Source organism: Panthera uncia (genome assembly GCF_023721935.1).
Source record: "Panthera uncia isolate 11264 chromosome B2 unlocalized genomic scaffold, Puncia_PCG_1.0 HiC_scaffold_24, whole genome shotgun sequence".
NCBI lineage: Eukaryota > Metazoa > Chordata > Mammalia > Carnivora > Felidae > Panthera > Panthera uncia.
Genome location: NW_026057580.1, coordinates 106,823,990 through 106,846,052, shown reverse-complemented (window position 1 = coordinate 106,846,052; position 22,063 = coordinate 106,823,990). Strand labels below are relative to the sequence as shown.

Genomic DNA, 22,063 nt, shown 5'->3' with positions numbered 1-22,063 from the left:
AGCACTCCTGTATCAGAAAGGGGGGTTTTAAATACAAGAACAAAAAAGCTTTTATTCTGAATCATAGTTGGTAAGACAAATGAAAAAAAACCAAAAAACAAAACCCAAAACGTGTGAATGGTTTTTTAAAATGATTTGTTACTAATAATTTGTTTTTGACACACTGGGGTACCTTCACTGAGAATGGAGAGTAGAGAGTGCTGGTTGAATCATGATTTATTTTATTCACTTTTGGTTTTATTTGTGAAACAGGCTACACAGCAGGCATCTTCATCTTCACCCAAACTGAGCGACACGTCACGTTCTTCCCCTTCCTTGGAAAATACAGAAAAGACACACAGCAGTTTGGCCTCCTCCTTATCTAGAGAAAGACAGTCCTGGATCGACATAGTTAATAGTTCTGCTGCTGCTGACGATGAGGGACAGTCTATAACACTTGCCGTGAATGTTCACTCACCTGCACCTTCAGAGGCAAACAGTCGCAAAGCCCCGGAAAACAGCTGTGCCACATCGGAAAGTGAATTTTTGAACTCTTTGTCTAGTGATGACACTTCTTCATTGAGTAGCAACCTGGACCATCTTAGTGTCCCAGACAAGCCCACTGGATCAAAGATGGCAGACAGAGGTAAACCAAGAAGTTGTTTAATCTTCTCTAGAGAGTGAATATTTGTGTATAGATGTGGAACTCGAAGGTTAATTTGTAAAAAGAACATTTAAAGGCATGAATGATAATTCAATAATTAAACAGTCAGGTGGGGCTAAGCGCAGGGGTTACTTTTGAAAAGGAGTGTATGTGGAAGATTCCAGCTTCAAGGCCATTAATCACCCACTGTAAGTGTTACTGGCCAAATGCTTACAGGTATGAGACATGCGATTTCCCACCAATCTGAGGAAACCCTTGACTCCTTTTTGGTCCCATGTCCTATGCTCTGGAGCCTGTGGTGATTAGATCAGGATTTTGTAAATTGATACTTATAACATTGTCTTTGTGGCTCCAAACAAATGGAGAGCCACCTTCCCTGGACCATGACCACAGTCAAGTTCTGGGTCCTTGCTGGTTGGCTTCTGAAGGTGCCCGTGTGGTTGAAAGGAAGACAGACAACTTTCATGCACTTTGGAAGGCAGCACTAGAACTTCCAAACACAAAGGTGAGCACAGTTTATGCTTTTGAAATAAAATAATTTAAGTCTTAGCAAAGGAAAGAGTTAATGGAGTGTAGAAATTAATAATGCGAACTTTCTTTTTTTAAAAAAATTTTTAATGGTTATTTTATTTTTGAGAGAGAGAGATACAGAATGCAAGCAGAGGAGGGGCAGAGAGGGAGGGAGACGCAGAATCTGAAGCAGGTTCCAGGTTCTGAACGCTCAGCACAGAGCCCGACGTGGGCCTTGAACTCACAAACCGTGAGATCATGACCTGAGCCGAAGTCAGATGCTTAACCGACTGAGCCACCCAGGCGTCCCTATAATGTGAACTTCCTTAATACTCTGTGATAATTGGTCTTTATCTTTTGTTCAGACAAGCTTTTTTTTTGTTTGTTTTCAATCATGATGCATCTTTTTGGATAGTCTGTACCTTATTTATTTATTCAGGTATAAAACAAGCTTACCTGATCAAAAGATACTGAGCAATGAGAGAATGTTGAGTTTGGTTTGTATTTTTTTCAGTGTACTAGTGAGAAAAAGTTGACCAGTGAAATTCTCAGGATAACATTTCTAGAGTGGCCCGAAAACACAGATGGCTGCTCTCCCCTCTTCCCTAGCCTGATCAGGGAAAGTTTCTTTCAGTCCTCAAATCTCCAGATAATACCCTATTAATTTAACGTTTGGTGTCAGGGTAATTTGAGCCAAGTATCACAACTGCAGGCCCAGTTGTGTGTGTATGTGTGTATGTGTACACAGTATTTTGAAAAATACAAATCGGATCGCTCAGGCTGGGGACTCCACTCGGCAAGTCACCATGGTTGTCACCACTCCCTGTGGCCTTATCCAAAGATACTTCACGCAGTTGAGTTACCTGCCTGGCTACTCATGGCATTTTTTGCTTAATACCCCTAATTTTAGGCCTGTGATCTACTTTACATTTAAAAAAGTGGAGTGAACGAAGTAATTGGTGAAATAACTTATGTCTATAGGCGAAGGAAGTGAGACAAGGAGGAGAATGGAAACAACAATGAGGAGTATAGGGGGAGTCACAAGTGAACTCTGAAGAATGGAAAACAGTAGACACAAGCTGGCCTCTGGTTTCAGAGGTGCTGTTGTGTAGAAGAAATGTTGGGCGTAATCTCTGTCTCCTTGGAAGTAAAAACCGATGCAGATTGTGCGGCTAGTGGTGCAAGTAAAAAGGAGGTAGTTTGAAATGGAGCGTAAGAAACTTCTTTTTAATTGGGGCACCTGGGTGACTCAGTTGGTTGAGAGTCTTGATTTTAGCTCAGATCATGATCCAGAGTCATGGGATCAAGCCCGCGTGGGGCTCTGTGCAGAGTGTGGAGCCTGCTTAAGATTCTCTCTCTCTCTCTCTCTCTCTCTCTCTCTCTCTCTGCTCCTCTTCCTCCCCAGCCCCAACCCAGCTTGCATGCATGTGTGCCCCCCTCTCTAAAAATAAAAAAATAAGCTTCTTTTTTATGTTGAAAACAGTTCAAGATTGAATGGGTTTCTTGGAAAGTAGTGCATTCCTTGTCGTTGGAGGTTTTTCCTCATTCTGAGACAACCATTTTCATTGGGTTTTAATTGCATATCACCTATTGATCACAATTTTTCTTCTTATAAAGATATGCTGAAGAGAGGATTTAAGTATCTTGAACTGGATGGCCTCTAACTTGATACTTGGAAGAGGCTTCCAGATACAAGGCTGCTTGAACTAAAGAAAATCATGCAAAGTAGCACATCTATTATTTTCTAGGTGAAAACTCTTACTTTACTCACGGGGCCATGTGTAGAACGAAAACCTGTCATGTATGCACATGTGCACGTGTGCTCTGTCTCTCTCTGTCTCTTTCACACACACACACACACACACCCACATACACACACCACCCCCAAATGAGGATGGCTTTAAAAGCAAAATAGAGAATAAAATTCCATTTGCATTCTTTGCTAAGAGATGACCCTGCGGATTAAGTTTTTCTTTAGGACGAATAACCTGTGAGTCATGAGAAGATGCATGCAGCTCTTGTCCATGTCATTCTGGGAGTGCAGGGGGTGCAGAGCTGGCTGGGGACCAATGTCTCTTTCAGTCTAAGGAAGAAGAAACCTGGTATTTTTAAATTTTGAGTTAAGTGAAGATTGACTGACAAAATCTCTTGACATGAAGGTATTCCTCTCAGTAGAAAGGAGGATAAAATAAAAGTATTTTTCCCTCACCGATGTGTTGGCAGTTGCCATATGTTACAAAATTTTTGCTGATGATCTTCCCCTGCTGCTGGGGATTTGGTTAAATTCCCAGAAGAGTTAAACCACATAAAGTCATTGCTATGGAAACAGAGACCAGGTCTTTTTTTGCGTTTGTGATGATTTGCTGTTGAGTAATCAGTCTGCATATTATGCTTTTTTTTTTTTAACGTGTGTTGGAGAATAAGGTAGCTTTTCACTTCTGTGGCTTCTAAAAATTATTCTTTTTAGCTGCCAATTAAAAAAGGGAAAGCCCTGAAGTTGCTGTGTCTGAAATATTGTTCAGGGTGTTTTTATGACAGGGATTGGAATGTCAACACAGTCCAAAACAGGAGTTAGGATTTTAGATTAAGTCGCAGTCTCAAGATGCATTTGCTGGAGAATGAGGCTTGTATCCTAGAAAAGATTCTTATAGGTTACTGCGTCCTGAAACAAGCAGACAGCGTGCATTGCAGCCTTCTTTTTATTTTGACAATGAGAGAAATATTTTGCAGTTATGCAATTACAATTGTGGTCGCTAGAATTTTATACTGAATTTAAGTGGCTTTTTAGACATCTCTTCCCTGTGGTGTGAGCTAATAAAAAAATGCAGGGTGTTAATTGCATCCTACTGCCTTTCTGCATTGGGAGCTCCAGAGTTCCAGAGCTATCCAGATTCCCCACAGAGTCTTTCCACAAAGCACAGTGGGAAAAGAGGTGATGGGGTCAGTGGAATAGTCCTCTCAGCTTGGTTTTACACTGTATCGTTTCCTTCTTTTGTGAGACGTTACTTGACCTGTTACTTATGCCTCTGTGATAATGACTCACATGTATGTCTCTATTTACTTTATGCTGACAGTGTGGAGACGATTTTATGTATGCTTACATAAAGGGTATGGAGTGACCACACCCTGGATGCTGAAAAGCTGAATAACCACTAATAAGACTAACGCTCAATTTATGTAAATAAATGGTCAAGTAAAAGGCCAGTCAGAATCAATCTGGGCATCATGTTGACGTAAAAGAATTTTTAGTGAAGAGACAGGCATACTAGAGCATGCATGACATCTCAAGAATGGGACATAAATGAACCAGATTTTAAGAGTTAGTAAACATTACCAAAATTTTTACACAATCTGAGTGCAGACAGGATGGATGCTACATTATTTTAGTTAGTTACTTCAGATGTTGCTGTAGAAATGATGTGGCATGTCTCTTTAGGAAGCAAGAGGATAATTAGAAAAGCGTTGGATACTGAAGTCCATTCAATTTAGCCTTATTTTTTTGACTACCTAACATGTACCCATGACCGTGTCCTACCAGGAAGACACAGATGAAGAAGATAAAACTTCTGGCCTAAAAATTTTAACATCTGATGGGGAGAGTGGGAGGAATAAGACTTATTTAACAAAAGAAAGCAAAGTAAGTGCCACAGAGAGGTAGAAGGTACTCGAGGGATTTAAAGGAGAGCAGGCGTTCAAAATAGAGAAGGTCACATCTAAGTAATCTGTGATCCAGGTGGGAGGGTCTGCATACGGGGGCGGGGGGGTAAGAAAGAGGGATGGAAAAGAAATTTGGATGATGTTGAATGCTGGGCTGGTCGTTAATTTCAGTAGATCGTGGATGATTGTTTCTGGTCAGCGTACTCATATAATGAAAACAATACTTTAGAAAAATTATGTCTACTTTAGAATGTGGGGTAGAAACATAAGGGGACACAGGAAATTGGAAGAGTGGGGAAACTTTTAGAGTAGCTGGGGTGGCAGTGGAAATGGGAAGCAAAGGAGAAACTAAAGGGTTTCTATACTACTCCTGTCAAGGTGAGGAGTGCTTGCTCTTTGTATCTCCATTACTTAATTCGGTCCCTGGATTTCCCAGGGATCCCATTTTTTGAACTATAATTTGAGAAGTGATCCCAAAATAGGGATAAATATTTATGATAGGATAAATCATGAATCTATGTCTCTCTCTCTCTAGGCTTATTTCTGCAGCTCTCTAGTCTTTTACTGATGTTTTATCTTCTGCTTTGATGGTAGAGGAGTTAGATTCTCCCTTTATAGCATGCTTTATTATTCAGTAGAACATTACTCTCCTTTGCATGATCTTCCAGGTAAATTTTTGGATTTGATTTTCAAGTGTAATTTAAAAAATCACATTTGGATTTTGATTAAAATTTTCTTGAACTTTTTAGATTAATTTGCTATCTTTAAATCATCGAGGCATTTCATCTATGAACATGGTATATTTCTCCATTCAGGTCATTTTATGATTTTAAGTACAGGGTTTTTCTTATAAGTCTAGCATATATCTTACTGAGTTTGTTCTTAGACCTTTTATAATTTTTCTTGCATTTGTGAATGGAATCCTTTTATTCCATTTTTAAAATAATTATTATTGCTGTTGTGGAAATAAAAGGTTTTTAATTACATGTTTGTCTTATACTAGTCTCCCTACCTTACAGTTGGAAGTTGCTTTGTTTCTAGATAAATTATCCTATCTTTATGTGATGACCACTTTAGCTGGTCCTCTCTAATAGTTATGCTTCGTTTCTTTTTGTTACTTGTGTGATCGGAATTTTCCTGAAGTTTATTTGCTCTATTACTTTAAAAAAGTCTGTGGCATTATTGATTGCATATTATTTTTATTACCCAGTTAATTAAATTCTGCTTTATCTTTATGAGTTTTCTTTTAATTTTCTTTAGAATTATTTTGTTTGACCTTTGCTAGCTCCTTAACTGCCTAGTTGGTTCACTTTCACATCTTTCTTCCTAGTAAATATATGCAGGTCCTGAGTACCTCTTTGACTAGACCATGCGGTTTGTATAATGTAGTACTTTCACTGTTGGCTATTTGCAAACAGTCCATTTTAAGAGTAATTTAACTTAATTTCTTCTGCAACCAAACATATTTTTAGCAGAGTGCTTTTAAAATTCAGAGTGAGTGCTTCAGCAGCACATGTACTAAACTTGGAACAATACAGAGAAGATTAGTATGATCCCTGCACAGGGATGGCGCATAAATTCATGAAACGTTCCATATTTTTGTTGACCAGAATTAAAATAAAAACTTACGCAAACACAAAATATTTTTGAAAATTTCAAAGTGAATATGTTTTTGGCTGTCTGGATGGGATTCACAAAAGATCAGTGACAAAAGGTCAGTGACATAATTTGAGGAACCATGGTCTTTATAGAAAAAGATGGTAGGTTTCTTAATGACAATGGCCGTGGCAATCTTTCTTAGGGATATGTTTGCACAGTGCTGAACATGACTTCCCCTGATCTACACGTCTTCTTGAGAACATATACCTGCAGATACACTATTTGCTCTGAGAAGAATCCTTGGTACTTCTTTGAAATGCTTCTTACCTCATGGTCTCGGATTCATGTTTTGTCTTTATAATTATATTCCTAGCCCATTTTTGCTATCCTGGAGACCCTTGAATACATTTCTCTCTACTTAGCAATAGCAAGAAACTGTGATGATACCAGCACGTGTCTGAATTTGCAGCTTGGGCAAATCGAAGGTCAGTTTTCCAGGCAGACCTTTTCATCAGGATAATATCTTAAGCCTTTGAGATCTATTCCTGCACTATCCTTCTGTTGTTAATTTCTAATTTTTCTCCTTACAATGTTATGCTTTCCTAATTAAAGCCAAAGCAAATAAGGTTCTATCTTCCTCAAACTACACAAGCTATAGTAAGTATAAGATTGAAAAATATTTTTTTAGTAGACTTATATCTTTTTTTAAAGCAATTTTAGGTTCAAACCAAAATTGAGCAGAACATACTGAGATTTCCCATCTGGCCCCATCCCTACACATGCATAGTCTCCCCCATTATCAACATTCCCTCCACCAAAGTAGGATATTGTTACATCTGACGAGCCCACATTGACACATCATTATCAGCCAAAGTTCATAGTTTATGTTAGGGTTCCCTCTTGGTTGTGCATTCTATGGGTTTGGACAAATGTATAATGACATGTATCCATCACTGTGGTATCATATGTAGTATTTTCACTGCTACAAGAATCTTCTGTACCCCACCTATCCACCCCTCCCTCTCCTTACCTCATTGGCAGTCACTGATCTTTTTTACTATCTTCAGTTTTGCCTTTTCAGAATGTCATGTAATATAATTTGCAAACAAAGTTTTATTTCTTCCATCCCAATCTTTACATCTTTTATTTACTTTCCTTGTGTTGCATTAGCTAGAACTTTCAGTACAATGTTGAAAAGGAGTGGTGAGAAGGGAAATCCTGGCCTTGTTACTGATCTTAGTGGGAAAACTTCAAGTTACTCACCATTTATGAAGTTAGCTGTAGGTTTATTGTAGATCTTCTATATCAATTTGAGAAATTTCACTTCCTTTTTACTGAGAGTTTTTTTTTTTATCATAAATGGGTCATAGATTTTTGAAGTGCTTTTTTAAAATATATGTTGATAGGATCATGTGATTTTTTCCCCTCTTTTAATCTGTTGATGTGATGGATTACATTAATTTTTGGTATTGAATTAGCCCCACATACCTGGGATAAATCCCATTTGATTGTGTTATATAATTCTTTTTATACATTGTTGGGTTCAATTCGCTCATATTTTGTTGAGGACTTTTATATCTTATGTTCATGAGGCATGTTGGTCTGTAGTCTTCTTTTTTATAATGTATTTGGTTTTGGTATGAGAGTAAATCTGGCCTCACAGAATGAGTCAGGAAGTATTCCATCTGCTTGCTTCTATCTTCTGAAAGAAATTGTAGAGAATTGGTATAATTTGTTCCTTAAATGTTTGGTAGATTCACCAATGAATCCATCTGGGCCTGTGCTGTTTCAGAAGGTTATTAATTATTATTTAAATTAAAAAAAAATTTTTTTAACGTTTATTTTTGAGACAGAGAGAGACAGAGCATGAATGGGGGAGGGGCAGAGAGAGAGGGAGACACAGAATCTGAAACAGGCTCCAGGCTCTGAGCTGTCAGCACAGAGCCCGACGTGGGGCTCGAACTCACGGACTGTGAGATCGTGACCTGAGCTGAAGTCAGACGCTTAACCGACTGAGCCACCCAGGAGCCCCATCAATTTTAAAAATAGAGACAGGTCTATTCATATTATCTATTTCTTCTCATGTTAGTTATGATAGATTGTGTCTTTCAGGGGACTAGTCCATTTCACCTAGGTTATCGAATTTCTGGACATAGAGTTGTTCATAGTGTTTCTTCATTATCTGTTTGGTGTCCAGTGGGATCTATAGTGATGTCCTCCTTTTTCATTTCTGATGTTGGTGACTTGTGTCCTCTCTTTTTTTTGCTTAACTAGCTGAAAAATATTTTTACTTTTGGCGTATTTAGATACTTGGAATTTAGTAGGTATAATTTACTTACTGAGTTTTTAAGAATCCAATTTCAAAATTAGCTCATTGTGTTTATTTGATTGAAGGATAGGTGAAGGGGATACTAATGAGATCAAGAATGAAAATTTTGGCCAAATAATGCTTAACAAACATTTATTGAGAACCTACTGTCCTCCTGGCACAATTGGCCTTTGGAAGTACTTTAGTGAATTATAATAAAGACAATAGTCCTCTTGGGTAGAATTTACAATCTCGTGAATATGTCTATCATGGCAGGGTAGGGAGATAATTAGGTAAATATAAGAAGATAATTTCAGGTGGTGAATAAGTTCTGTTCAGGAAATAAAGTAGGAGTATATAGGGTTGGAGGAAGGACCTTGATTTAGATGACTGGTCGGGGAGGACCTCCCTGAAGAGGTGATCTGAAAGCCAAATGGGACAAAGGAACCTATCTGGCAAAGTGCCCCAGACAGAGAGAAAATAAAATTCAAGGGCTCTAGCAATAGAATAAATTATGTGGTTCAAGAAACAGAAAGAAATCCAGTGTGACTGGAACAGAGTGAGCAGGGGAAGCATAGGAAGGGATTGGAGAAGTCAACAGCAACTGGCTTATGTGACGACTAGTGGGTCCTGTAAGGTGTTTGGATTTTGTTCTAAGTGCAATGGGATGATTTTGGAGGAACTGAACCTAGGGAGTGTTATGGGTGTGGCTTATGTTTTAAAAAGATTACTTCATTATATGGAAAATGGCTATTAGGAAGCTGCAGTACACCCAGTATGTAGTTGTTGAAATATGTAAACAGTGAAATGATGGTGGTCTGGTCTAAGTTGGTAGCAATGGAGTGGTGGGGGGTGGGGGGCGGGGGGGTCAGAAAAAATTATACATGTGGGGTATATTGTGCACATAAAATATAAGAATATAAAATTCATAAAAGATTCTTGCCTAGTCTATCCCTAGTCTCTAAAATGCACTGCCTTAGCACAGAGTGGACATTCAAAGAGTATTTGATGAATTGGGTAAATGAATGGATCAGAAGTGGAAGGGAAAAAGTGGAATGAAGGTTGAGTTACAAGTTTTCCAGCACATTCCGTCTCTTGTATAACTAAGTGTAATTGCAATTCTTTAGAATTGGTGTCATTTCCTGGGAAAATGTTTGCTGGGAGGGATTTAACTCCATATTTAAATACATAACTCTAAATATGTACACTGGATTTCCTCTAAGGCCAAAAGAAGGATGTTATACAAGTAATTATAGATCACGCTAGACTGTAATCATCAAGATAAAGAAAAGAGAGCTCCATCTTTTTTTTTTTTTTTGAGAGCTCCATCTTAAAAAAGGTAAGAGCATTTATCTGCTCCAAACCTTCAGTTTTGCTTAGTGAAATTAAAATAGGGTAACTTCTTTTATCTTGCCCCACTACCCTCCCATTTTTGTATTTTGTGCTCACTTGTCTCCATCATGGATCCACATGGTTGATGGACTCTGCAGTTTTTGGAGCCAAGGTTGACATATTTACCTATGGTACACTGGATTTATATCCTTGATCTTAGGCAATTTCCAGCTATTTTCCCCTTTTATTTCCCATTCAACCTCTACCTTGCAAATATATTTAAAAAAAAAAAAAACCAAGGAAATGCCTTTTTTGTGTGCATGCCAATATGTTTTGTTTTCTTAGGATGTGAGCAGATATAAAAATTTGATGCCTGTTTTAAGTATTTCACCTAATCCTGAGTGCTCTTATGATTGGAAGAATACATTTCAGAAATAAATGGAATATTTGTTTCAAGAATGTAGAGCTACATGGACTCAATCTTAAGATTATTTCTAAAAATCACTGCCACAAGATGCTATAATAATAAAAAAGAACAACATTAAAGATCACCCAGTAGACTAAGTTTGTCTTTTCAATAAAAGCAATAATAGGGTAAAAGAGTATTGAGTCGGGGCGCCTGGGTGGCGCAGTCGGTTAAGCGTCCGACTTCAGCCAGGTCACGATCTCGCGGTCCATGAGTTCGAGCCCCGCGTCAGGCTCTGGGCTGATGGCTCGGAGCCTGGAGCCTGTTTCCGATTCTGTGTCTCCCTCTCTCTCCGCCCCTCCCCCGTTCATGCTCTGTCTCTCTCTGTCCCAAAAATAAATAAAAAACGTTGAAAAAAAAATTAAAAAAAAAAAAAGTATTGAGTCACCTAACTTAATAGAAACATCACATACCCAAGAGAAGAAAAGGTGAGAGGCTTTGAAGGGGACAAGTAAAAATACCCGTTTTCTACTTGGATGCTCTTTCCCAGTCTGATTTCTCTATTTAAAAATTTATCTCACCTGCGATCGTTTTTGTTTTGTTTTGTTTTAACCACCTCTTTCCTAACTCGCCTTCTTCCAATGTTCTTTTCTCCATGTCTATGCTTTTCTCTTTATTGTACACAGAACCAGACTACCAGAACCATGATTCAGCTTCGGGCTCCTGATTGGAACTGGATTATCCCCAGGTGCTCAGTTCAAATGCCTGAGCAGAGAATCTGATTATACAGCCTGTCTCCTACATTGCTGAGCAGCTTAGGAATTTCCTGGTCTGGCGCCCTGTGGCCCTGTGAGAACAGTGTTAGCTGTTTAAATCCTGGCTACTACCTCAGAGACAGAGGCTCTGGGTGGGGATTTTTCGCTTGGAAGACAGAATAGTGGGACCAGGGATCTGAGCCTTGGTCTGCCTGGTCCAGATGGCTGTCATCTCACTGACTGTATATTGCCTGATTTGAAATCTTTCTTCATTGGGCTTTATTCAAAAGGAAGTTCATGAAATATATTTAGCCTAGCATAGTGTTTCAGGCTACAGATTTGGGGTCATAACCTATGTCTGTCTCTTTGTGGCTTTGGTCAGAGTTTTCATATCTTGACAGTCCTTCATATCAGGGCTAATGTTTTTTTTTTTCATAGGGTCCTTACAAAGTTAATGAGATAATGTTGGTATAGTAGGTAATATAGTGCCTTTTACATACTAAAAACTCAATACATGATGGCTGTCTCCATCAGCAGCAACAGCTGTGCAAATAGGCAGTCTGTCTCTCAAAATTATACCGTGGTAATGTTCTTGGTTAGCAGTGTCCTTACTGTTAAAATGACTTATCCAGATGTATCTTAGTTACATAATTCAAATTTGTCTGTCAGTGTTATTTTAAGTCTTTTGCTATGATGTAGAGTTGTCAGAATCACTAATTAGAAGAAGCCTATGAAAGTTTTTGAATCTGTTCGCATCCATAGGTGTTCTGTTAAATAACATCTGCAGTCTTAATAGCTACACATAATGTCAAAAGAAGCATGGAGTTGCTCTCTTTGTAACAAGTGTCTTCCATGGCCTAGCTCAAACACTTGGAACATAGTGGAACATAGCGCATGAAGCAGGGAATACCGTTTTCTACGTAAACCTTTCCATGCATTTCGTGGTGGGGAGCTAACATTGTCTTCCTTGAGACATCATATAGACTTTTTCAGTCTCAAACAGGCTTGCTTTCAAATTCTGATATGAAATATGGCATATGAATTTCCTTGAGCACGTATGTTCGAAATAGAAAAATAAAAACCACACTCTAGAAAGCACAAGGAGACACCAAAAATAAGATAGTGGGGGAGGCAAAGTTGAAAATACTGCATTTAAAGGGATAATCTGCATACAGTGTTCTCGACAGCCAAATTCTGGGCCTCCAGGAGCCTGCCTGTCCTGTCAGAGGCAGACAATAGGCCGGGAAAAGTGGGAGGATGGGGAGAGAACAGCGCATTCATCTGGCATAATCTTGGAAAGGAGCAAACTTCTAACCATTAGTTAAGATGTTGTTTTGTCTCATCTGCTGATGTCACCAAGAAAGATCTTATTTTAAAAAAATCCTATTTCTTTCTAGAGTTTAAACCTCTGCATTACTTGGACCTCCGTTGAGAGAGTTTGCTAGTTGGATCCCCTGAGACATTCTGAGCTAGTCTAACAGGTGTAAAGGGTCCTGGAGAAAAAGTAGGTGAGCTGCTTTCTGGATGAGTCCCTACTTTTCAACTGTAACTCTAGTCCCTTTCTCTTCCAGTGAGTTGAAGCTGGGGTTGCATGACAAATTTGTGACAGTCTCGCCTTGCTGCACAGAGCACAGTCCATGGGCCAGCAGTTTGAGCATCACCTGAGAGCTTGTTAATAATTGAGAGGCTCAAAGCCATGCTAGACTGGCTGAGTCAGATTCTGCATTTTAACAGAAGCCCTGGGTGATTGTTTGCCTATTAAAGTTTGAGAAGACTGGTCTAGAAACTCACGGGCCTGCACAGTGTGGAATTGAACTTCTGTTCTTAATTCCATCGCTGATTTACATTTTGGAAAGATCACTTACTGTTTTTCGAGACTCTCCATTTTTTTCCCCCTCCATAAAATAAAAATAGTTATCATCTTCCTTGGCAAAGCCTTGTGAGCTGGATGAGATAGACTGTCAAGTGCCGTATGTGGTGAAGGGAGTTGAAGTCCTGTTATTTTGTGTAAGAAGGACTGAGCTCTTGAGGGGAAGGCTGGCAATTGTGTGAACACTGGACTGTCAGAAAAAATTCACTTATTTTGCTGCAAAAGATAAGGGATGTAGAAATGATAAAGGTGACTTCTGCTTCGTGAGATAGACCAGTGGTCTTTGCCGGCAGTCTTTTTCCTTGGTCCTTCTACAGTCTGGTTAAAATAAGACAAATAATCTAATATCTCTTAATATGGAATTATAATTTAGAAAAGTATTTACATGAAAACATGAAAAGGGAGAATTTATTTTAAAGTTTATTCATTTTTGAGAGAGAGCGTGCAGGGGAAGGTCAGGGAGAGAGGGGGACAGAGGATCTGAAGCATGCTCTGTGCTGACAGCAGAGACCCTGATGCGGGGTTTGAACCCACGAACCGTGAGATCATGACCTGAGGTGAAGTTGGGCGCTCAACCGACTGAGCCACCCGGGTGCCCCTGAAAGGGAGATTTTAAACATTACTTCATGCAGTAGCCCCTTCGAGGCACAGGATTAACACACCAGCACTACTCACCTGTGCTCTGGGGTCAGGTGTAAGTTGTATTTTGTTGTGCTTATACCTGTTGTGTCTTTAGTTGTCCTGTGAACCCTGTTTATCATCTGCTTCCATTATTATTGGCTGTTCATCTTACGGCCCCGTGAAGACCCAAGCACCAGCCATTAGTGGCAGTAAAAACAAGACAGAGCTCCCAGCTGGGTCACGGGAGGGGTTGGATCATAGGTTTGTCCCCTGAGTATTTAGCGATATGCTGTACATCTCTCAGATTATGACCCAAAAGAGCCAATAGAGATATTTTCTTGACTCTTAATGTCACCATTTGTTATTGTATTGTCCTTATGCTTGTGGGCAATTCTGGAATCTGGTTCTTAGAGGTCAGATGCACATCTAATCTTTCGGTTTCAGGTTTCCTCTGAGAAGGGGGTGCTGGATGGCTGGGAGGCAAGAGCACAGCAGGAACATTCACCTGTCAGGTTCCCCTTTTTGCCCCAGCAGTTTTGGCCTTATCTGAGCACACTTGCAGCTTCCTATTACCTCAGCTTCTAAGTGAATTCAAATAGAGAGTGTCTTTTGAACATTATTTGGTCATATTTTAGGGGAATTCTGTATTAACTTTCGGTAATCCCAACAGGTCCGCTTTACCTGTGGGTTTATTTCTGGAGGATCAAGTTGCACACGCATCGCACACACATGCACACCCCCCTACATACCTACAGACCACACACAGACCCCACACATCACACCCATACCAGACCCCCCATTCTACACACTTACACCACACACTGCACACACCCCCCCCACACTGCACACACATGCACCACACCCCCCGTACTACACACATCATACACGCTACCCACGCCCAGACACCGCATCCATAATGCACACACATACACACCCATATGCTCATGATTAATGCCCCCAAATTTCAGTCAGGGAAAGGAATGTGTGTGGGGAAGAAAGATAATTCCTGATATTTTTAACATAAAGATGAAATATATCTACATATATTAAATAATGATAAAACTATCCACAGGCAGCCCTGTTTATTTTTCATTTAGGGAATGTACTTTATACCACCTTATTCTAAGTTTCTAAAGTTATTTTTAGCTTTACCGGTTTCCTATCTTTTGATTTAGATATGTGGTCTTAACATAATCATTTTACCCTGACTTAATTATGAAGTAATGTACTAGTCACAAGTAAATTTATTTTCGATCACCATCTTTAATGGTACAACTGAGGTGCTTCATGAACACAGAGAAATTTAAAGAAACCATTTTATTTTCTTTGTTAAATACTTATTTGGTTTACTTCCTGAAGTTTGTTAAATAGATAGTACTTAAATCCTGTGGCACTGAAAGCTGTGTGTTTAGGCTTTATTCAAAGTCGAGTCTCCCTTGCCTTGCTGTAGAAAAAAGGACATATAAAAACTGTCGTATCCTAGTATGTCTGAAATGCCCCAGGGTCCTCAATCCTAATGTCCCCTCTGAGAGTCTGATATCTGTTAATTTAGTTTTCTTGAGACTTTCTAGTATCTACAGCTTAACTACAGGACTGTTACCATGCTTAGTATTCCTGCTGTGCAAGTATCGTCAGTTATCAGGACAATCTCCTAAAAACCTACTTTCTCAGAGTTTTATTGATATATATTCCACATACCATATAATTCATGTATAAAAATGGTTCAGTGTTTTTTTTTTCGTGTATTTATAGAGCTGGACAACCATCTCCACAATTGAATTTGACAACATTTTCAATACCACACACACACACACACACACACACACACACACACACACACCTATACACATTGGCTGTCGTTCCCCATTTCTGCCTGTCCCTTCCCCAGCCCCATGCAGCCACTAAATCTACTTTCTGTTTCTATGGATTTGCCTGTTCTGACATTTCATGTAAATGGGACACAGTGTGTGGTCTTTTGTGACTGACTTCTTTTAGTTAGCAGAATGTTTTCAAGGTTCATCTATCTTGTAATATGTATCAGTACTTCGTTGCTTTCAGTTATGGAATAATATTCCATTGTGTGCGTGTACCACATTTGGTTTATCCATTCCTCAGTTGATGAACATTTAAGCTGTTCCCACCTTTTGTCTATGATGAATTGTACTGCTATGAACAGTTGGTACAAGTTTGTGTTAGCATGCCGTTTTTATTCTCTTGAGTATGTACCTGGGAGTGGAATTGTCGGGTCATATGGTAACTCTTTGTTTAGCTTTTGAGGAAGTGCCAAACCTTTTCCTAAAGTGGTGACTTCGTTTTATATCCTTACCAGTAATGTATAAGGGTTTCAGCTTCTCCGCATCCTTTTCTACACTTACTCTGTCTGTCTTTTTGATTTTAGTCATCCTGGCAGGTGCGAGGTAGTATCTCATTGTGGTTGTGATTTGGATTCTCTGTAATGACTGATGATGCTGAGCATCTTTTCATGTGCTTATTGAGAAAAACTCACTTTTGATGTCTGCACACAGTCTGAGCCGGAGGTTCTAATTGTGTTCAAATGCAGTTTTGAATATTTCCCCCCTTTTTGGAGTCTGTTTTGGTAGAGAGCAAAGAGGTTTACTGACCGATACTTGACGTCGGTTGCAAAGTTAGTTCAACATCTTTACCCTCCAAACATTGGCAACACCTTGTGGTGGCTTTCTGGTAGTAGATGAGGAAAAGTTATTGCTTAAAGATGTCTAATCTTACAAAAATAAACTAAAGTAAATCAATTTTGCTTGATTTTGAAGCTCCTATATTAATATTGTATGCTTTTCTCTACCCTTTGGAGAGACCTCTTTTGTTTCAGTTCTTCCTAATGCCATGCCTTTGATATGGCCCTCTATCAAGCTTATTCTCAGAGTAAGATGTGAAACACCTAGAGACTAAAAAGTACATTGTGGACAAAGAAATATTGCTGTGTGTCTTTCCCAAAATTATTTTCAGGGAATGAAGGAATAAAGGACCAAAGTTCTAGTGGGTATTAAAGCAATATCCAGAGATGAAGATTTTCTTTGGGTAACCTATATCATTTGGGGTCCTTTCAGTTGCGTGTGATTGATAACTACACTGACAGTTGCTTAACGAAGGCAATGTATTGGCTTCCAGAACTGCAAGGGCTCCAGTAGAGTGACCGAGATCCATATTTCAGCTGTATCCTATAGATTGGCTCCATTCTCACGATTCTTGGGGTGATCTGTGGAAGCCTCCAGCTCATATTATCACATGTTTAGGAAAACAAGAGAGATTGATTCCCTGATATCCCACCCAAGTCTCAGAACTGAGTCTTCCTGGCCCCAGGTGTTCTGACCTGAGACATCTGCTTATCCCTGAATCAATAACTCTGGCCAGTATGTGGAACTGTCATTGACTTAGCCTAGTTCATGTGGTCCCCCACTAGATCCCATGCAGAGTCACGTCACTGGAAGCATTTGGGCTGAGGTTAGCAAGTTGTGGTTAAGAAGGGGGGTTGGAGGTATGTGGCAGCATGAGAAATGATCATTATCTGCTCAAAGCCACATATCACATGGGGATTCCTTCTCTCAAAGGGCAGTTTTAGGAAGGACATTAAAAACTTATCAGGAGCAATGGTTCTCAAGCTTTAGATTATATATTAGTTTGCTAGAGTTTGCTTGTCCCATCAGTGTATTTTAGAAGCAGATAACTTGTTTCACAGCTTCACAGATGGAGAGGAATTTTGCCACAGGATGAATCATTCTCTGAGTCTCACCAATACCACATTTAGATGCTATTTGGATTAGATTTTGGACTTAGAATTGATGTTGGAATGGGTTAAGACTCTTGGAGATGTTGGGATTGGGTGAATGCATTTTGCATGTGAGAAGGACGTGAATTTGGAGGGAGCTAGCTGGTGGACTATCACGAGTTCAGTTTTGTCCTTCCAAAATTTCTATGTTGAAATTCTAGTTCAAAAGTATCTTCGAATGTGCCCTTATTAGAAATGAGGTTGTTGCAGATTTAATTAGTTAAGATGAGGTCAGGAGGGGGAGCCCCAAATCCAATGTGACCGACATCCTTCTAAAAGGAGGAAATTTGGACACAGAGACACACATAGAGGGAAAACACCCCATGAAGACTGGAATTCTGCCACAAGCCAAGGAACTGACAGAATCTAAGAGAGAGGCCTGGAACAGAGCCTTCCCTAGTGCCTTCGAAGGGAACATGGCGCTGTCATTACAAAGTACCATAAACTGAATGGCTTAGACAACAAAAATTTATTGTCTCATAGTTCTGGAAGTTAGAAGTGCGAGCAGGGCCTGGTGTTCAGACCACAATGTCTCATGTTCTCAATTTGACTTTAACTGGGTTTCTTGTTACTGCTTTTTAAAAAAATTTTATTTTAATAGAGGAAACAAAGGTGTCTGAAGATGACGAAATGGAGAGACTCTACAAATCGTTGGAGCAAGCTAGTCTCTCTCCTCTCGGGGACCGACGGCCTTCAACCAAAAAGGAGCTGAGAAAGTCCTTTGTGAAGCGATGTAAGAATCCATCCATAAATGAGAAACTTCACAAAATCCGAACCTTGAACAGCACATTGAAGGTAAAAAATTTCAGATTGTGGATAAACTCTGGGTGTGGGGCAAGGAATGGCTGCTTCTGCAGAGATTCATGCCCACCGGTGTGTGTGTTTGGGTGGAGGGGAGGGCAGTAAAAGTAACTATAATCTCTGTAGGTTGGGATGACCTTTGGCCTCCTTAAAGCACTAGAACATTCGCACAGTAGCACCAAATGCACTTTTCTACAATAGGCCTTGATTTTTACATTCACTTTGGTATAAAAGTTCAAATGTCAAGCTCCTAGAAGATAAGGACCACGTGTAATTTTTTTTGTACCCTCTACTTAGCACAGTAAATGTTGATGAAGGCTTGGGATAGTCAACTTGTGAGAATAAACAGTGAGATTCATAAGATTTTGGAATTTCATTGGATTCATTAAAGAGTGCCATTCTTCTTCTCTCCTACTTCCAGAAGAAAATATGTAGATTTCAGATAGAGCCAAGACTTCATGATTCTCAGACCTAGGCTCTGGAGTGAAGAAACCCGTGAGAGACAGGCAATGGAAAAGGTACACTCGATGGTAATAGACTAAGCAGGTGTTTTCACAATGGGAATGAGGCACAGGGCGCAAAACGTACTGAGGCTATTTCCAGGTCCTCTTCAACTAAAATGGTTCTTCCCAACAAAAGTATCCTGCTTTCACATGTAGATTATAGCATGAACAGGAGGAGGCCAGGATACTTTGTAAAATAGTCCCAAATCAGCAGAAGATTTATAGATGCTGAAAAGCCTTGATAGATTCTGCAGTTTCATTCTGGGTTGTATATGTCCTTTTGCATCAAGAATTTGAGTCTCTTTCCAGGAAGAAATAGCAATCAAAAGCCAAGGCTACAAAGAAACGGCTGAGGGACTCTTCGTCAGATGTCCCTGTTAGTAGAATAGCTAAGCATCCTAAGAGGCTGCAAAAATGAGGCTGAAGAAGAAAAGGAAGAGGAGTATTTTAATAATACAAAGAAAAACAAAGTGTAGAGAAATTCTCTAACGTTTAATGATAGACATTAGTAGCACTCCTTTCAGAGCCAAAAATGTTCTATTCCGTGGTATGTATGAAATTGATAAACATGTTTGGTCATTCAGTGTAGTATTTTACGATCTTATTTGTGATAACTGATGTGAGTGAATACATTTTTCATTAGACCAATATTTCCTGAATCTTACTGTGTACCAGGCTCTATTCTTGGGCACTGGGGCCACTGAGTGCACCACACTGGATGGTGGAAACAGAGAGGAAAATAGAATGCGGTCTGCTGAGCGGTGTAGCTGATACAAGCTTGGGTGCTTTGGTAGCCCCAGAGGAGGGACATGGATGCCTATCTGAAGCCATTAGGGACAAAGTCATGAAGATGCTGACAACTGGTCCGTGAGTAAGAGATGAAGAATATTAGGGTTAGAAGGAAGGACATTCATGGAGGAGGAAATGTATGTCAATGGATGATATATTGCAGTCCATGTTGGGAGAAACAAGGAACATGCTAAGGAGAGGATGGACAGTTCAGGCCATTTCTAGAAGGAGAAAGACTATGGTCTTAGGAGAATAGCTAAGAACAGAATAGCAACTCAGGACTCTAGATGGTCACAGGACCATGCCCTGACCTGGCCACAGGGAGGCCAGGTTTGTACAAAGAATTCAAAGCTTTTATTGGCCCATAATATGATTCTCTGTGACCTCTTGCTCTCCATGCACTGTGGCCACGGAATTTATGAATTCAGCTTTTTCTTTTCTCCCTGTGTATTTGTTATCTATTGTGAGGTAACAGCCCCAAATTTACCAACTACAGACAATGAACATTTGTCTTTTCACGGTTTCTGTGGGTCAGGAATCTTGGCATGGAGCTAGATGCTTCTCCTCCAGGTCTCTCACAGACTGCAATCCCGGCATCAGCCGGGACTTTGTTCATTCCTCCACTGGGGAAGGTGTGATCCTAGGCTCTATCTATCATATGGTTGTTGGCAGGATCCAGTTCCTTGCATGTTGTTGGAGTGAGGTCCCAGTTGTTCACACATTTCCTTGCTCTGTGAACATACGGTAGCTTCCCAAATGGAAGTTGGCTTTCCCCAGAGTGAGTAAGACAGGAACAGTGAGTGAGCAAGATGGATCAGTCCTGTCTCAGCTGAGACACCATATTACAGTTACAGGGCACTGTGCATTAGGAGCATAAAACTTTGGTATAAAAGTCAGCCCGTGTTCAAGGAGGGGAGAATTACATAAGGGTGGGGATGCCAGGAAGGCAGGGAGCATAGGGGGCCATCTCGGGGGCGCCGACCACACCCATGTGAACATCTGTTGTCTCTGTACATTGCTGGAAAGGATCCCTTTCCACAGGATCCCTTAGGCCTCACAAAAATGTAATGCTAGGCTGCGGAAACATAATCCATGTTATACGGTCCTCCTGTGAACCTCATCATGAGGGGGAAGTCATGCTGATGTGGAAATTGGCCTTTTGGGGAAAAAAAGCACATCGGCCTATTTACCGGAGAAAGATCGTTCAGTACATGTATGATTATTCATGTCAAAAGTCTTTAAGACTTACTTTAGCTATTTTTAATCGAATCACATTTAATTATAATTGTTTTAAAATTCAGAGCAGTTGAGGGGAACGGGAGAGATGCCTGGAAGGGGCCACAGGACAGCTTCTCAGGTCACCTTCTGACCTCAGTGGTGGCCGGTTACAAGATATGTCCATTTCGTGGTAATTCATCAAGCACAAGCCTTTTTATTTGAGTGCTTTTCTGTACATATTACATTGTAATATAAATGTGATTTGAAAAATACTTCAAAGATGCGGTGTGGACAAACACACTGTTTCATACAGAAACAAGGAAACTTTTAACAATAATGTTTATGTTAGTGATAGGCACATTCCATAAATAAAGAAAAATCCCTGCATTGGGATTGTATTGGAACAAATTCTCTTCATGGGAATTCTTCCAGGATGTTGAATGAACTATCATGTCATATACTAAATGTAGATCTTTAGGAAGTTGTGATAACTCAACATCCATTGACTTTTGGCTAAACGTGTCTTTATTTTAAAATGAACGATTAATGGGTCTGCCTGGAACTTTCTCTCAGGGTTATTCTGGTCTGTGTCCAAAGAGAAACGAACCCTCCTTTCCTCAACTGCTCTGGTAGAAGACATTTCCAACGCTTAGTTCTTGAATCAGGCACTGACTATTTGGAGTGAAAAAGGAAAGTATAGCATTGTCTCTTTCATGGTATTATCTGGAAGCCCTGCCAGACCCGACCTGCCTGCCAGAAGACCAGGAGGATGTCGTAAAGGTAGTTCAAAGCGTCCGGTGGACCTCCTGCAGCACAGCAGGGAGAAGCAGGGCCAGTGCACCATGCTGCTGACTGAGTGCTGGGCTAGGAAGCAGTTCAGAGGCTTTTTTTGTTTTATTAATTTCCTTCCTTTCTATTCTCGTCTACAGTAATTTCTTTTTATCCATAAAAGAACTTAACACAGACTTGAGCCAAACGGTAAGAAACTTGAACTGCTCAGAGCTGAGAACTATATGAGAAGTGTCAGGCCAAAGTTGAAGAGACCCTTTCCTGAAACCTTTGATCGCATTTAGAGGGGTGGTTTATTCATTTTGCCTTAAGAGAATCAATTCTTCACATTTTGTTACTCTGCAAAGATCTTCGTTCTTTTGATAAAATACTAGGATCTCTCTCTGAAGTGGATGTCACAATTTTTTTTTTTTAATTTTTTCTTTCAACGTTTTTTATTTATTTTTGGGACAGAGAGAGA

General features: G+C 39.8%; 1 protein-coding gene and 1 non-coding gene across 16 annotated transcripts in view; both read left to right on the top strand.

Moving 5' to 3' along the window:
- Positions 1-22,063, top strand: part of IPCEF1 (interaction protein for cytohesin exchange factors 1) — a 215,816-nt gene that overhangs the window by 156,468 nt on the left and 37,285 nt on the right. For all 15 annotated transcript variants that reach the window (XR_007462598.1, XR_007462597.1, XM_049653131.1 and 12 more), the window contains 2 exons: positions 253-625; positions 18,105-18,298. Coding sequence is in view for 13 of the 15 variants with exons in the window: in XM_049653131.1 (XP_049509088.1) it covers positions 253-625; positions 18,105-18,298 (567 nt within the window). In the remaining 2 variants the exon portion in view is untranslated. The remainder of the gene's footprint in view (positions 1-252; positions 626-18,104; positions 18,299-22,063) is intronic.
- LOC125939265 (U6 spliceosomal RNA) lies at positions 6,309-6,411 on the top strand. The gene has a single exon (XR_007463005.1). It is a non-coding gene; the product is annotated as a U6 spliceosomal RNA (small nuclear RNA).